The sequence below is a fragment of the Oncorhynchus tshawytscha genome, linkage group LG13 (assembly GCF_018296145.1).
Source record: "Oncorhynchus tshawytscha isolate Ot180627B linkage group LG13, Otsh_v2.0, whole genome shotgun sequence".
NCBI lineage: Eukaryota > Metazoa > Chordata > Actinopteri > Salmoniformes > Salmonidae > Oncorhynchus > Oncorhynchus tshawytscha.
In genome coordinates this window covers 8,603,754-8,620,482 of record NC_056441.1, presented here as the reverse complement: position 1 = coordinate 8,620,482, position 16,729 = coordinate 8,603,754, and the positions used below count along the sequence as shown (strand labels likewise).

Genomic DNA, 16,729 nt, shown 5'->3' with positions numbered 1-16,729 from the left:
GCGCTAAATCACTCGTTTTATTTCAGTACCCTGGACAGCGCTATACTGAACCAAAGTATGGTCGGAAGCGGAGGACAAACTACAAATCATTCTCTTATGCAACGTTTTCTTACCTGTTATTGATATCGAGAGAGCAAGTGGAATTAAGAGACGTCTGACCTACGTGTGCTGTTAATTGACATCTGTTTCTGTTAATGTTTACATAACTTTCACCCGGTTAGCTATTGATTGCGCTAAATGTGCAAGAGGATACCCGTCTACCTGCAAATTATATCCAACCGACTTGATGTATAGTCTATAGTCTATGGATTTGTCTCGTTAATATTATGATTTGTCTCATAATATTGTCCCGAGACCAACACGTGTTGAGTGTAGACAGAGGAAGAATCATTTAGAGGCAGAAAAACAGCATTTTGTGTAGGTTGCTCAGACTTAACAGTTCCATTTATTTACAGACCAAAACCAAAGTTACCCTTCAGCAGAACTAGTGTCGAAATAGGTTGGCTATTTAATAAGGGATATAAATAGTTAATTTTGCCTTGACAAAACACGAGTTTTGAGTTCTTGACACAGCTACAGCAGAACAATATCAGAGGAGAATTAGTCACCAAGACAATTCTCAAACATAAGCAGCATACATCTTTCAAACCAAGTTTCTGAGACTCTAAAACTTCCAACATGGCGGTGTCCTGTCAAAGTCTACCCGAGGTTCGACGCTCCATCATCGGCCAGACACTGATCTTTGCCTCGCTGACTTTACTCCTCTCTTGGTCCTGCCCGGCTCTAGGCAAGAAGAAGCTCTACATCGGTGCCCTCTTCCCGATGAGCGGAGGCTGGCCCGGGGGCCAAGCATGCCTCCCTTCCGCTCAGATGGCCCTCGACTTGGTGAACAAGAGAACGGATATACTGCCGGAGTACGAGCTGGAACTGATCCACTACGATAGCATGGTGAGTAGCCTAGCCTGATACACTAAATAGCATGGTGAGTAGCCTAGCCTGATGCACTAAATAGCATGGTGAGTAGCCTAGCCTGATGCACTAAATAGCATGGTGAGTAGCCTAGCCTGATACACTAAATAGCATGGTGAGTAGCCTAGCCTGATACACTAAATAGCATGGTGAGTAGCCTAGCCTGATACACTAAATAGCATGGTGAGTAGCCTAGCCTGATACACTAAATAGCATGGTGAGTAGCCTAGCCTGATACACTAAATAGCATGGTGAGTAGCCTAGCCTGATACACTAAATAGCATGGTGAGTAGCCTAGCCTGATACACTAAATAGCATGGTGAGTAGCCTAGCCTGATACACTAAATAGCATGATGAGTAGCCTAGCCTGATGCACTAAATAGCATGATGAGTAACCTAGCAGGCTAGGCTAAGTAGCATGGTGAGTAGCCTAGCCTGATACACTAAATAGCATGTTGAGTAGCCTAGGCTAAGCTATAGGCAAAGTGCACTTTAAGTTCCTATAGGTATAACAACTTGTAATAGGAATGTAAGGTTGATGCATTGACTGCATGATTTCTGTGTAAACATCCAAAGTGTCTGATTTACGTGGTTTATGGTTGTGTTAATAATTCAGACTGGAACGTTATTCGTGTTGTAGAACAGCATTGTGTCATAATGGCTTGCTTTTATCACAACTTTGTCTTGCCTATATTTTGTGTATTATGAATACCAAGTCTGTATGTGTGCAAGCTGTCATGCCTGCATCTGTCATGCGTGCAATCCCATAATTGGGATAATAAACTGTCCTCTGTGAATTTCTCTAATTTCCTCAGTCATTATTTTTTTAATGAGCGCCAATAGACTGTATCTTTGATTCATGTTCTTTAAGACGGGCTAAAATCACCCAGTAGAAAATGTATCTTAAGAGCATTGGTCATCATTATGTAGCCTCTGTTATTCTATTCAATAGAATCAGAAACACATTTATTCAAATACAATTACTGGTGAAATTGCTATTGCTGACAACAATAAACAGAACATTCAGACAGAGTGCATAATATGTTTAGGAGTATTGGACTCTCTCTCTCTCTCTCTCTCTCTCTCTCTCTCTCTCTCTCTCTCTCTCTCTCTACCATTCTGCCTCTTCTTCCCACCTGCGTCCCTCCTCCACATCATGGGAGAGAGATGCCAACACACCACACTCACAGTCTGGAAATAGTTAAATGCACTGTGACTGGCTGGTGTTGCTAAGAGCATTGCTCTGATTGGTTGGAACTGCTCTGCATTGGAACCCCACTTCAAAAGACAGGGGGTTAGAAAGGGAGAAGGGGGTGGTTAGAGGTTGGCATAACAACAGTAACCAAGACGACTGCGGTTCATACAAACAGAGAGCTACAGATTTCTCTCCAAGAAAAGGGAAAGATTGTGCGCTATCGTTGCTTGAACAGGGAAACAGATGGATGGCGAGGTGATGTGAGCCTGCCTGTTGCGGTAAGCTCCTATTGAGTGTTCAGCGTAGTTAGCCAAATGTAAGAAGTGCCTTTGTTTGGGGCAGTCATCCATCATAGGCACTTACACAGCCACACACAGCCCGCCCAAGTGTCTTCCAGGTCAGCTGCATGATGAGGTGAAAGTTGACCTCTCGCGGACCAGAGCTCTGACGGATCTGGCGACTGCTTAGGGATTCAGCTCCCAGTGCCTGTTTCTGCCTGTTCTGCTTCCCAAAATGGGAGGGCACTATGAACTGTAGGACCCATAGGACTCTGGTGAAAAGTAGTGCACTATGTACTGTAAGGGCCCATAGGACTCTGGTGAAAAGTAGTGCACTATGAACTGTAGGACCCATAGGACTCTGGTGAAAAGTAGTGCACTATGTACTGTAAGGGCCCATAGGACTCTGGTGAAAAGTAGTGCACTATGAACTGTAAGGGCCCCTCTGGTGAAAAGTAGGACTCTGGTGAAAAGTAGTGCACTATGAACTGTAGGACCCATAGGACTCTGGTGAAAAGTAGTGCACTATGAACTGTAGGGCCCATAGGACTCTGGTGAAAAGTAGTGCACTATGAAGGGCCCATAGGACTCTGGTGAAAAGTAGTGCACTATGTACTGTAAGGGCCCATAGGACTCTGGTGAAAAGTAGTGCACTATGAACTGTAAGGGCCCATAGGACTCTGGTGAAAAGTAGTGCACTATGTACTGTAAGGGCCCATAGGACTCTGGTGAAAAGTAGTGCACTAAGGGTAGGACTGTGAAAAGTAGGCACTATGCCCTATAAGGGCCCATAGGACTCTGGTGAAAAGTAGTGCACTATGTACTGTAAGGGCCCATAGGACTCTGGTGAAAAGTAGTGCACTATGAACTGTAAGGGCCCATAGGACTCTGGTGAAAAGTAGTGCACTATGAACTGTGAAAAGGGCCCATAGGACTCTGGTGAAAAGTAGTGCACTATGTACTGTAAGGGCCCATAGGACTCTGGTGAAAAGTAGTGCACTATGTACTGTAAGGGCCCATAGGACTCTGGTGAAAAGTAGTGCACTATGAACTGTAAGGGCCCATAGGACTCTGGTGAAAAGTAGTGCACTATGTACTGTAAGGGCCCATAGGACTCTGGTGAAAAGTAGTGCACTATGTACTGTAAGGGCCCATAGGACTCTGGTGAAAAGTAGTGCACTATGTACTGTAAGGGCCCATAGGACTCTGGTGAAAAGTAGTGCACTATGAACTGTAAGGGCCCATAGGACTCTGGTGAAAAGTAGTGCACTATGAACTGTAAGGGCCCATAGGACTCTGGTGAAAAGTAGTGCACTATGTACTGTAAGGGCCCATAGGACTCTGGTGAAAAGTAGTGCACTATGTACTGTAAGGGCCCATAGGACTCTGGTGAAAAGTAGTGCACTATGAACTGTAGGACCCATAGGACTCTGGTGAAAAGTAGTGCACTATGTACTGTAAGGGCCCATAGGACTCTGGTGAAAAGTAGTGCACTATGTACTGTAAGGGCCCATAGGACTCTGGTGAAAAGTAGTGCACTATGTAGGGAGGGGTTAGAATAATTGAGAACACTCGCCATGTGTATCGCTCTGGATTAGTGGCTCTTTTTGTTTACACAGACATTTATTTGATTTGATAGTAAAAAGGAGGGCAACGTTCTCCAAAACCTATTCATGGACATAACGTTAGATTTAGATGGTGAGCATTAGCAATGAGGATTTACAAGAAAACATGTCCAAATGGCTGCATTTATCTCTAAGTTTAGGATGGATGGAGTTTTATCTCTAAGTTTAGGATGGATGGAGTTTTATCTCTAAGTTTAGGATGATTAAGTTTTATTCGTGAGTGTAGGATGGATTGGGTTTAACCTCCTAACCAGGCCTCCATTACCTTCATCAAAACGCCTGTGAATCTCTCTGTAGGCTGGATCTCTTTTTATCTCTCCACACACCAGGCCTCCATTACCTTCATCAAAACGCCTGTGAATCTCTAAGTCTGATGGCTGGAGTTTTCTCTCTCTGTAGGCTCTCTCTTTCTCTCTCTGTCGCTCTCTCTTTTCTAACTCTCCACACCAGGCCTCCATTACCTTCATCAAAATGCCTGTGAATCTCTCTGTCGCTCTCTCTTTCTCTCTCTCTCCACACCAGGCCTCCATTACCTTCATCAAAATGCCTGTGAATCTCTCTGTCGCTCTCTCTTTCTCTCTCTCTCCACACCAGGCCTCCATAGCCTTCATTGTAACCCATCTGTCTGCAACACTTAAGTGATGGTTTATAAGCGGTTTTGTTTTATTGACGGGATTGACTTCTTGCGACCCCCTATAAAATCATCTGATATATTTAAAGGAACCCTGCACTGTCAAGCCATTTTCAAATAGTCAATACTTGAGAATGAACTTGATTATATATTTATAAAGTGTTCATCTCTAGCCTATTCATATGAATAATGGAAAGTCTACGCCTCACTGTGAAGGAAAATAATTGTGCTGTTCCAGTCCAGATGAGTCTTTACAATATCGCTGATACTTCATCCAAATATTTAACAGCTGCTTGCCATTCCTTTCGGGAGTCTGTAGAACTCTTAACATTCGGAGCGTTCTAAAAAATCCTGAAAGTCAATGACTGCATTTGGCACGCTTCATAGTGCCTGTGCATCTCTCTGTCTTGCTCTGTCTCAGCCCTTCACTCAGGCAAGCAGAGGTGCTCAATACTAAACAGTTGAAAATACAAACATATCTACATAGTTTGTGCTGACAGTTTTTTCTCTCTGTAGGCTATGTGTGTGTGTGTGTGTGTGTGTGTGTGTGTGTTGGGTTCACTTGATTTGATGCGTTGGGCCCCAGCTGCACAGTTCATGGATGGCATCGAAAGACCGGGTCTCCCTGTTTATAGCTCCCTAGCCAAACTTTGCAGTGTTTATTTTTTGTGTGTGCTATTTCTTTTACATGATTTGCTCAGAAAGTTTCTTGTATTATTACCTACAGCAAAAAATAACTTTTGGACATTAGATCCCGGGTCACTCACCAAAAATTGAGCAGAAATTTGCTTTCTCTGACCTGGATTCATTGTTTGTACCCGAGGCAGCTCTATTCATCCCCGGGGCTACACCAAAACGCTGATGCCAGAGAAGAAGAAGAAGTGGGGCCCTAGTCAGACTCAGGCAGTGTGCATACCATCCACCGCTTCAGAGTATATTACTCGCTAAGGTTCAGTCCCTGGACAATAAAGTAGACAAGCTCATGGCGAGGATCTCCTTCCAGAGAGACATCAGGGACTGTGAAATACTCAGTTTTACGGAATCACGACTCTCTCCGGACATATTGTCCGTGTCCATTCAGCCAGTGGGGTTCTCCTTCCATCGTGCGGACAGGAAGAAAGAACCCTCTGTGAAAGAGGCAGAGGGGTTTGTTTCATGATTAACAACTCATGGTGGGATTGTGGTAAAATACAGACAGTCATTTTGTTCTCCCGATCTGGAATACTTCACCATGAAATACTAACGGCATTACCTCCCGAGTTAATTGTCTTCGGTCATCGTCACTGCTTTGCACCCCCCCTGCCCTACTTTCGGAAAATCAGATCACGCCTCCATTATGCTCCTCCCCACCTATACGCATAAACTTAAACAGGAAGCACCTGTGGTAAGTACTGTTCAACGTTGGTCTCACCAATTGGAATCTGTGCTTCAAGATTGTTTTGATCATGTGGACTGGGAAATGTTCCCGGGTCGCCTCTGAGCATAGTATCGATGTATACACTTACTCGGGAACTGGGTTTATCAGGAAGTGCAAAGAGGATGTTGTTCCCACTATGTAAGAATGCTGTTCATCGACTACAGCTCAGCCTTCAACACCATAGTGCCTTCCAAGCTCATCACTAAGCTCAGGATCCTGGGTCTGAACCAGGGGAGAACGACTGCCCCCTCACATTGACGATTTAAAGTTGAAGGCCGACCGCGGTACTGGAGGCATTGTCTACAGAAAACAGGATCCCCCATTATAGTGAATGGGGAAATGGCAATCTTCGTGGTCAATATTCTTGTATATATATATATATATATATATTTTAACACAATCATGTTACCAATAATTCTATTTCACCAGATGTACAGTATGTCGTTGAACCAATTACTTAAAAATCACACACAGACAAAGTTATAAGGATAACTTACTGTATAATGGCAGCCTGCAGTAAATCGGTTGGCTGTCAACTTGACATACTCTATGAGAGGAGGCAGGACTGAGCTGGCCTGCAACGTCACTTCCTAGAGGAGCTCAAACTGCACATGCAATGTTTCCAAAATCTCCTCCATGTAGCAAGATGGTCGAAACGCTGAAATGACACTTCCTGATCATCAACTGCGCCACTGAGCACTCTCATGGGAAACAATGGAGTGATGTCATCGATGGCTTCGTTCCATAAGTTTTACACTCTATGAATCCTTCCCTGTGCAACTGGGTCCTGGATTTCCTGATGGGCCGACCCCAAGTGGTGAAGGTAGGCAACAACACCTCTGCCAAGCTGATCCTCAACACAGGGGCCCCACAGGGGTGCGTGCTCAGCCCCCTCCTGTACTCCCTAATCACCCATGACTGTGTGGCCACGCACATCTCCAACTCAATCAGCAAGTTTGCTGACAACACAACAGTGGTAGGCCTGATTACCAACAATGATGAGACAGCCTACAAGGAAGAGGTGAGAGCCCTGGCGGAATGGTGCCAGGAAAATAACCTTTCCTTCAACATCAACAAAATGAAAGAGCTGATCGGGGACTACAGGAGACAGCAGAGAAAGCATACCCCCATCCACATAGAGGATGCTGCAGTGGAGAGGGTCAAAAGCTTGAAGGTCCTCAGCGTGCACATCACTGACGACCTGAAATGTGGTCCCTTCACGTAGACAGTGTGGTGAAGAAGGTGCAACAGCGCCTCTTCAACCCCAGGAGGCTGAATGAGTTTGGCTTGGCCTCTAAGACCCTCACAAACCTCTACAGGTATATGTACACAGTTCCTTCAGAAAGTATTCACACCCCTTGACTTTTTTCAACATTTTGTTGTCAAAATGGAACTATGTCTTTCAATTTATTTGACAAATTAATAAAGCATGAACAGCTGAAATGTATTGAGTTAATGAGTATTAAACACCTTTGTTGGCAAGTCTAAATAAGTTCAGAAGTAAGAATGAACTTTTTCAAGTCACATAATAAGTTGCATGGACTCAGTCTGTGTTTAACATGATTTTTTAATGACTACTTCCCTGTAAGGTCCCTCAGTCGAGCATTCAATTTCAAACACAGATTGAACCACAAAGATCACTGAGGTTTTCCAATGTCTCGCAAAGAAGGGCACCTATTGGTAAAGCAGACATGAAATATCCCTTGAGCATACACCCAGTCACGACAAAGATACAAGCATCCTTCCTAACTCAGTTGCCGGTGAGGAAGGAAACTGCGCAGGGATTTCATCATGATGCCAATGGTGACTTTAAAAAGATGAATGGCTTTGATAGGAAAAAACTGATGATGGGTTAACAACATTGTAGTTACTCTACAATACTAACCTACTTGACAGTGAAAGAAGGAAACCTGTACAGAATACAAATATTCCAAAACATGCATCCTGTTTGCAATAAGGCAAGAAAGTAAAACTGCAAAAAATGTGGCAGAGAAATGAACTGTATGTCCTGAACACAAAGCAATATGTTTGGGGCAAATCCAATACAACACATCACTGAGTACCACTCTTCATATTTTCAACCATGGTGGTGGCTGCATCATGTTATGGGCGTGCTTGTCATCAGCAAGGACTACAGAGTTTTTTGTTGATAAAAATAGAGCTAAGCACATGCACATTCCTAGAGGAAAACCTGGTTCAGTCTGCTGTCCAACAGACACTGGGAGACAACTTCACCTTTCAGCAGGACAATAACCTAAAACACAAGGGCAAATATACACTGGAATTGCTTACCAAGATGATATTGAATGTTCCTGAGTGGCCCAGTTACAGTTATGACATAAATCAGCTTCAAAATCTATGTCAAGACTTGAAAATGGCCCCAAACACGTCACTGACTCAACGAGCCAAACACGCCACTGACTCAACGAGCCAAACATGTCACTGACTCAACAAGCCTCAGACTTGCCACTGACTCAAAGAGCCTCAAACACGCCACTGACTCAGAATAAACAGGCGTGCCTGAACTGATTGTGACTGGGTGGGGTTAGTCTGAACTGATTGTGACTGGGTGGGTGGGGTTTGTCTGAACTGATTGTGACTTGGTGGGGTTTGTCTGAACTGATTGTGACTTGGTGGGGTTAGTCTGAACTGATTGTGACTGGGTTGGTGGGGTTTGTCTGAACTGATTGTGACTGGGTGGGGTTAGTCTGAACTGATTGTGACTGGGTGGGTGGGGTTAGTCTGAACTGATTGTGACTGGGTGGGGTTAGTCTGAACTGATTGTGACTGGGTGGGTGGGGTTAGTCTGAACTGATTGTGACTGGGTGGGTGGGGTTAGTCTGAACTGATTGTGACTGGGTGGGTGGGGCTAGTCTGAACTGATTGTGACTGGGTGGGTGGGGTTTGTCTGAACTGATTGTGACTGGGTGGGGTTAGTCTGAACTAATTGTGACTGGGTGGGGTTAGTCTGAACTGATTGTGACTGGGTGGGGTTTGTCTGAGAAGATTGTGACTGGGTGGGGTTTTAGTCAGAATGGATTGTGACTGGGTGGGTGGGGTTAACCTGAACTGATTGTGACTGGGTGGGTGGGGTTTGTCTGAACTGATTGTGACTTGGTGGGGTTAGTCTGAACTGATTGTGACTGGGTGGGTGGGGTTGGGAACTGATTGTGAGTCTGAACTGATTGTGACTGGGTGGGTGGGGTTAGTCTGAACTGATTGTGACTGGGTGGGTGGGGTTAGTCTGAACTGATTGTGACTGGGTGGGTGGGGTTAGTCTGAACTGATTGTGACTGGGTGGGTGGGGTTTTGTCTGAACTGATTGTGACTGGGTGGTGGGTGGGGTTAGTCTGAACTGATTGTGACTGGTGGGGTTTGTCTGAGAAGATTGTGACTGGGTGGGGTTAGTCTGAACTGATTGTGACTGGGTGGGGTTAGTCTGAACTGATTGTGACTGGGTGGGTGGGGTTAGTCTGAACTGATTGTGACTGGGTGGGAACTGATTGTGACTGGGTAGGTGGGGTTAGTCTGAACTGATTGTGACTGGGTGGGTGGGGTTAGTCTGAACTGATTGTGACTGGGTGGGTGGGGTTAGTCTGAACTGATTGTGACTGGGTGGGTGGGGTTGTCTCGACTGATTTTGACTGAGTGGGTGGGATTAGTCTGAACTGATTTTGACTGGGTGGGAACTGATTGTGACTGGGTGGGTGGGGTTAGCCTGACTGATTGTGACCTGGTGGGTGGGGTTAGCCTGAACTGATTGTGACTGGGTGGGTGGGGTTAGCCTGAACTGATTGTGACTGGGTGGGTGGGGTTAGCCTGAACTGATTGTGACTGGGTGGGTGGGGTTAGTCTGAACTGATTGTGACTGGGTGGGTGGGGTTAGTCTGAACTGATTGTGACTGGGTGGGTGGGGTTAGCCTGAACTGATTGTGACTGGGTGGGTGGGGTTAGCCTGAACTGATTGTGACAGGGTGGGTGGGGTTAGCCTGAACTGATTGTGACTGGGTGGGTGGGGTTAGCCTGAACTGATTGTGACTGGGTGGGTGGGGTTAGCTCTTCCATTTCTTATTTGGAGTTCTTACTATTGACCAGCGTTCCAAACAAAACTCATCTCAATCATGTGTAGGCTTGCCAAATACCACTCTATTCCTTATAAATTGCTATACTTTGGACACTTTGTAGGTTTAGGGAATAAGGTGTCATTTGGAGATAAATTCTTGCAGTCAGTTTAACCCTTCCCCTTGCTCATAATTGGGCCCAATGATGTCACATTACCGATGTGTCTTTCATGTGGAACGGGTCTAATGTGGACATGAGGAGGGGGCTTTATGGTGGAAAGCGTGTCTTTCACGTGGAATGGGTTTAGTGTGGACATGAGGAGGGGCTTTATGGTGGAAAGCGTGTCTTTCACGTGGAATGGGTTTAGTGTGGACATGAGGAGGGGCTTTACTGTCGAAAGGAATACATGAATATACTAGCTAGAGGATTTGACCATTGACTTCTCCCACTTCATTAAAATGAATTGCCTGCATCCTAAATGGGAGCCTATGCTGTATAGTGCACTGCTTTTGACCAGGGTATATAGGGCTCTGGTCTAAAGTAGTGCACTATATAGGGAATAGGGTTCCATAGGGTTCTGGTCTAAAGTAGTGCACTATATAGGGAATAGGGTTCCATAGGGCTCTGGTCTAAAGTAGTGCACTATATAGGGAATAGGGTTCTATAGGGCTCTGGTCTAAAGTAGTGCCCTATATAGGGAATAGGGCTCTGGTCTAAAGTAGTGCTCTATATAGGGAATAGGGCTCTGGTCTAAAGTAGCGTACTATATAGGGAATAGGGTTCCATAGGGCTCTGGTCTAAAGTAGTGCATTATATAGGGAATAGGGCTCTGGTCTAAAGTAGTGCCCTATATAGGGAATAGTACAGTATGCCATTTGGCACTCTGTGATTATAGGCAACACTGTGGTTAAGGAAGGGGGAAATCTGTTGCCTCGGGCCCACTGCTAACTCAATTTGTACGATCACACAAATCAAACAAAATCAGGTTCCTCTGTGTAATCAGTTTGAAGTCATTTATCTCTATTTGCTGTCGACCAGAATATATTCCCAGTGAGACTACTGTTTGATCCAGTGCACTATTCAATGGTGCAGTCACAGATTGCATCCCAAATGGCACCCTATTCCCTATATAGTACACTACTTTAGACCAGGGGCCTATTCCCTATATAGTGCACTACTTTAGACCAGAGCCCTATTCCCTATATAGTGCACTACTTTAGACCAGGGCCCTATTCCCTATATAGAGCACTACTTTAGACCAGGGCCCTATTCCCTATATAGAGCACCACTTTAGATCAGGGCCCTATTCCCTATATAGTGGACTACTTTAGACCACAGTCCTATTTCCTATATAGTGCACTACTTTAGACCAGAGCCCTATTCCCTATATAGTGCACTACTTTAGACCAGAGCCCTATTCCCTATATAGAGCACTACTTTAGATCAGAGCCCTATTCCCTATATAGTGCACTACTTTAGACCAGGGCCCTATTCCCTATATAGAGCACTACTTTAGATCAGGGCCCTATTCCCTATATAGTGCACTACTTTAGATCAGGGCCCTATTCCCTATATAGTGCACTACTTTAGATCAGGGCCCTATTCCCTATATAGTGGACTACTTTTGGGCAGGGCCCATAGATAGTGCGTTACTTTTGGCCACAGCCCTATGGGGCCATACATAGGGCATAGTGTGCCAATATCAGGTGTCCTTGGGATGTGCCTCACCTCGTCTCTGGGCTCTTCCTGTTTATTGGAGTTGTTGTGTGCAGACTAGTGTGAAATGAATCACTGACCCGCTCAATCTCTCCACAGTTTAACATACAAATAGCACTTGTATGTGTTTTTGCGGGGTGCCGTATGTAATCAGTCTACCTCAATTTCTCCCTAAACCGACTTCTCTCTCTCTCTCTCTCTCTCTCTCTCTCTCCTCTCTCCACCCCATACCTCCCTCCCTCCCCTTCTACCCCCATTGCTTTCCCACTCTACCTCCCCACTGCCTCTATCCCATTCTCCCCTTGCAACCTCTTCCTCTTCATCTCTCTATCCCCACACTCCCTCACCCTCTCCCTCACCCTCTTTCTCCCTCCCTTTCTCCCTCCCTTTCACCTCTCCCTCACCCCTCTTTCTCCCTCCCTTTCACCTCTCCCTCACCCCTCTTTCTCCCTCCCTTTCACCTCTCCCTCACCCCTCTTTCTCCCCCCTTTCACCTCTCCCTCACCCCTCTTTCTCCCCCTTTCACCTCTCCCTCTCCCCTCTTTCTCTCCCTTTCTCCCCCTCTCCCTTTCTCCTCTCCTCTCCCTCTCCCCTCTTTCCCTCCCCTCTTTCTCCCTCACTTTCTCCTCTCCCTCCTCCCCTCTTCCTCCCTCCCCCTCCCTCCCTTTCTCCTCTCCCTCTCCCCTCTTTCTCCCTCTCCCCTCTTTCTCCCTCCCTTTCTCCTCTTCCTCACCCCTCTTTCTCCCTCCTTTTCTCCCTTTCCCCATTCTCCTCTCCCTCTCCCCTCTTTCTCCATCTCCCTCTTTCTCCTTTATTCCCCCTCTGCCTCACCCCTCCCCCTTTCCATCCCTCTCCCTAATTCCCCTTCTCTATTCCCTCCCTTATTCCCCTCCTCTGTCCCTCTCCCTAATCCCCTCTCCCTTCTCCCATTCCCCTTCTCTATCCCCTCTCTTATTCCCTATCTTACTCTGCTTATCTATCCCTCTCCCTTATTCTTCTCTATCCCTCTCCCTTATTCCCCGTCTCTATCCCTCTCCCTTATCCCCTTCCCTTATTCCGCTATCTTATTCCGCTTCTCAACCCCTCTCCCTTCTTCTGCTTCTCTATCCTTCTCCCTTATTCCCTGTCTCTATCCCTCTCCCTTATTCCGCTATCTTACTCTGCTTATCTATCCCTCTCCCTTATTCCGCTATCTTACTCTGCTTATCTATCCCTCTCCCTTATTCCGCTATCTTACTCTGCTTATCTATCCCTCTCCCTTATTCCGCTATCTTACTCTGCTTATCTATCCCTCTCCCTTATTCCGCTATCTTACTCTGCTTCTCTATCCCTCTCCCTTATTCCGTCTCTATCCCTCTCCCTTATTCCCCATCTCTATCCCTCTCCCTTATTCCCCTCTATCCCTCTCCCTTATTCCGCTTCTCTATCCCTCTCCCTTATTCCCTTCTCTATCTCTCTCCCTTATTCCCCGTCTCTATCCCTCTCCCTTATTCCGTCTCTATCCCTCTCCCTTATTCCCCGTCTCTATCCTTCTCCCTTCTTCCCCCTCTATCTTTCTCCCTTATTCCCCGTCTCTATCTCTCTCCTTATTCCCCGTCTCTATCCCTCTCCCTTATTCCGCTTCTCTATCCCTCTCCCTTATTCCCCGTCTCTATCCCTCTCCCTTATCCCCTTCCCTTATTCCGCTATCTTATTCTGCTTCTCAACCCCTCTCCCTTCTTCTGCTTCTCTATCCTTCTCCCTTATTCCCTGTCTCTATCCCTCTCCCTTATTCCGCTATCTTACCTGCTTATCTATCCCTCTCCCTTATTCCCCATCTTATCCCTCTCCCTTATTCCCCCCCTTATTCCTCTATCTTATTCTGCTTATCTATCCCTCTCCCTTATTCCCCTATCTTACTCTGCTTATCTATCCCTCTCCCTTATTCCGCTATCTTACTCTGCTTCTCTATCCCTCTCCCTTATTCCCCGTCTCTATCCCTCTCCCTTATTCCCCATCTCTATCCCTCTCCCTTATTCCCCCTCTATCCCTCTCCCTTATTCCGCTTCTCTATCCCTCTCCCTTATTCCCCTTCTCTATCTTTCTCCCTTATTCCCCGTCTCTATCCCTCTCCCTTATTCCCCGTCTCTATCCCTCTCCCTAATTCCCCTTCTCTATTCCTCTCCCTTATTCCCCTCCTCTGTCCCTCTCCCTAATCGCCCCTCTATCCCTCTCCCTTATTCCCCGTCTCTATCCCTCTCCCTTATTCCTCCTTTATTTACTATTCCTCTGTTCCACATGCAGTGTGATTAGATGGTTTACCATGAAATAGTTTGTAGCATATATAGTCTGCCTTTCTGTCTTCCTCTGTTCCCTACAGTGTGATCCAGGTGAAGCCACCAAGCTCCTGTATGACCTGCTCTACACTGAGCCCATCAAGATGGTCCTGATGCCCGGCTGCAGCTCTGTGTCCACTTTGGTGGCCGAGGCCGCTCGCATGTGGAACCTTATAGTGGTGAGTGTGGGTCTGTCTGTCTGTCTGTCTGTCTGTCTGTCTGTCTGTCTGTGTGTGTGTGTGTGTGTGTGTGTGTAACGGCATTCTTCCTGCTCTTCTGAGGAGGAGTAGCGAGAAGGATCGGAGGACCAATGCACGTTTATTTTAAGACATAATGAAATACAAAACAATAAACCTGAACGAAAACCGAAACAGTCCCATGTGGCAACAAACACCCACAAACCAACAATGAAACCCAGGCTACCTAAGTATGTTTCTCAATCAGAAGCAACTAACGACACCTGCCTCTGATTGAGAACCATACTAGGCCGAACTCAAAACCCCAACATAGAAAAACAAACATAGACTGCCCACCCAACTCACGCCCTGACCATACTAAATAAAGACAAAACAAAGGAAATAAAGGTCAGAACGTGACAGTGTGCCTGTGGACAGTTTGCCTGTCTGTCTATATGTCTGTCTGTCTATATGTCTGTCTGTCTATATGTCTGTCTGTCTATATGTCTGTCTGTCTATATGTCTGTCTGTCCTATATGTCTGTCTGTCTATATGTCTGTCTGTCTATATGTCTGTCTGTCTATATGTCTGTCTGTCTATATGTCTGTCTGTCTATATGTCTGTCTGTCTATATATGTCTATGTCTGTCTGTCTATATGTCTGTCTATATGTCTGTCTGTCTATATGTCTGTCTGTCTATATGTCTGTCTATATGTCTGTATATGTCTGTCTGTCTATATGTCTGTCTGTCTATATGTCTGTCTGTCTATATGTCTGTCTGTCTATATGTCTGTCTGTCTATATGTCTGTCTGTCTATATGTCTGTCTGTCTATATGTCTGTCTCTGTCTATATGTCTGTCTGTCTATATGTCTGTCTGTCTATATGTCTATATGTCTGTCTGTCTATATGTCTGTCTGTCTATATGTCTGTCTGTCTATATGTCTGTCTGTCTATATGTCTGTCTGTCTGTCTGTGTCTATATGTCTGTCTGTCTGTCTATATGTCTGTCTGTCTATGTCTGTCTGTCTATATGTCTGTCTGTCTATATGTCTGTCTGTCTATATGTCTGTCTGTCTATGTGTCTGTTTGTCTATGTCTGTCTGTCTATGTCTGTCTGTCTGTCTGTCTATATGTCTGTCTGTCTATATGTCTGTCTGTCTATATGTCTGTCTGTCTATATGTCTGTCTGTCTATATGTCTGTCTGTCTATATGTCTGTCTGTCTATATGTCTGTCTGTCTATATGTCTGTCTGTCTATATGTCTGTCTGTCTGTCTGTCTGTCTATATGTCTGTCTGTCTATATGTCTGTCTGTCTATATGTCTGTCTGTCTATATGTCTGTCTGTCTATATGTCTGTCTGTCTATATGTCTGTCTGTCTATATGTCTGTCTGTCTATATGTCTGTCTGTCTATATGTCTGTCTGTCTATGTCTGTCTGTCTATATGTCTGTCTGTCTATATGTCTGTCTGTCTATATGTCTGTCTGTCTATATGTCTGTCTGTCTATATGTCTGTCTGTCTATATGTCTGTCTGTCTATATGTCTGTCTGTCTATATGTCTGTCTGTCTATATGTCTGTCTGTCTGTCTGTCTGTCTGTCTATGTCTGTCTGTCTATATGTCTGTCTGTGTCTGTCTGTCTATATGTCTGTCTGTCTATATGTCTGTCTGTCTATATGTCTGTCTGTCTATATGTCTGTCTGTCTATATGTCTGTCTGTCTATATGTCTGTCTGTCTATATGTCTGTCTGTCTATATGTCTGTCTGTCTATATGTCTGTCTGTCTATATGTCTGTCTGTCTATATGTCTGTCTGTCTATATGTCTGTCTGTCTATATGTCTGTCTGTCCTATATGTCTGTCTGTCTGTCTATATGTCTGTCTGTCTATATGTCTGTCTGTCTATATGTCTGTCTGTCTGTCTGTATATGTCTGTATGTCTATATGTCTGTCTGTCCTATATGTCTGTCTGTCTATATGTCTATATGTCTGTCTGTCTATATGTCTGTCTGTCTATATGTCTGTCTGTCTATATGTCTGTCTGTCCTATATGTCTGTCTGTCTATATGTCTGTCTGTCTATGTCTGTCTGTCCTATATGTCTGTCTGTCTATATGTCTATATGTCTGTCTATATGTCTATATGTCTGTCTGTCTATATGTCTGTCTGTCTATATGTCTGTCTGTCCTATATGTCTGTCTGTCTATACGTCTGTCTGTCTATGTCTGTCTGTCCTATATGTCTGTCTGTCTATATGTCTGTCTGTCTATGTCTGTCTGTCCTATATGTCTGTCTATATGTCTGTCTGTCCTATATGTCTGTCTGTCTATGTGTCTGTCTGTCTA

General features: G+C 45.1%; 1 protein-coding gene across 1 annotated transcript in view; it reads left to right on the top strand.

Moving 5' to 3' along the window:
• Positions 1-16,729, top strand: part of LOC112239374 (gamma-aminobutyric acid type B receptor subunit 1-like) — a 147,374-nt gene that overhangs the window by 500 nt on the left and 130,145 nt on the right. The window contains exons 1-2 of the mRNA XM_042295121.1: positions 1-948; positions 14,253-14,387. The exon at positions 1-948 is cut by the window's left edge and continues 500 nt beyond it. Of these exons, the coding sequence (XP_042151055.1) occupies positions 679-948; positions 14,253-14,387 (405 nt within the window). The 5' untranslated portion in view covers positions 1-678. The remainder of the gene's footprint in view (positions 949-14,252; positions 14,388-16,729) is intronic.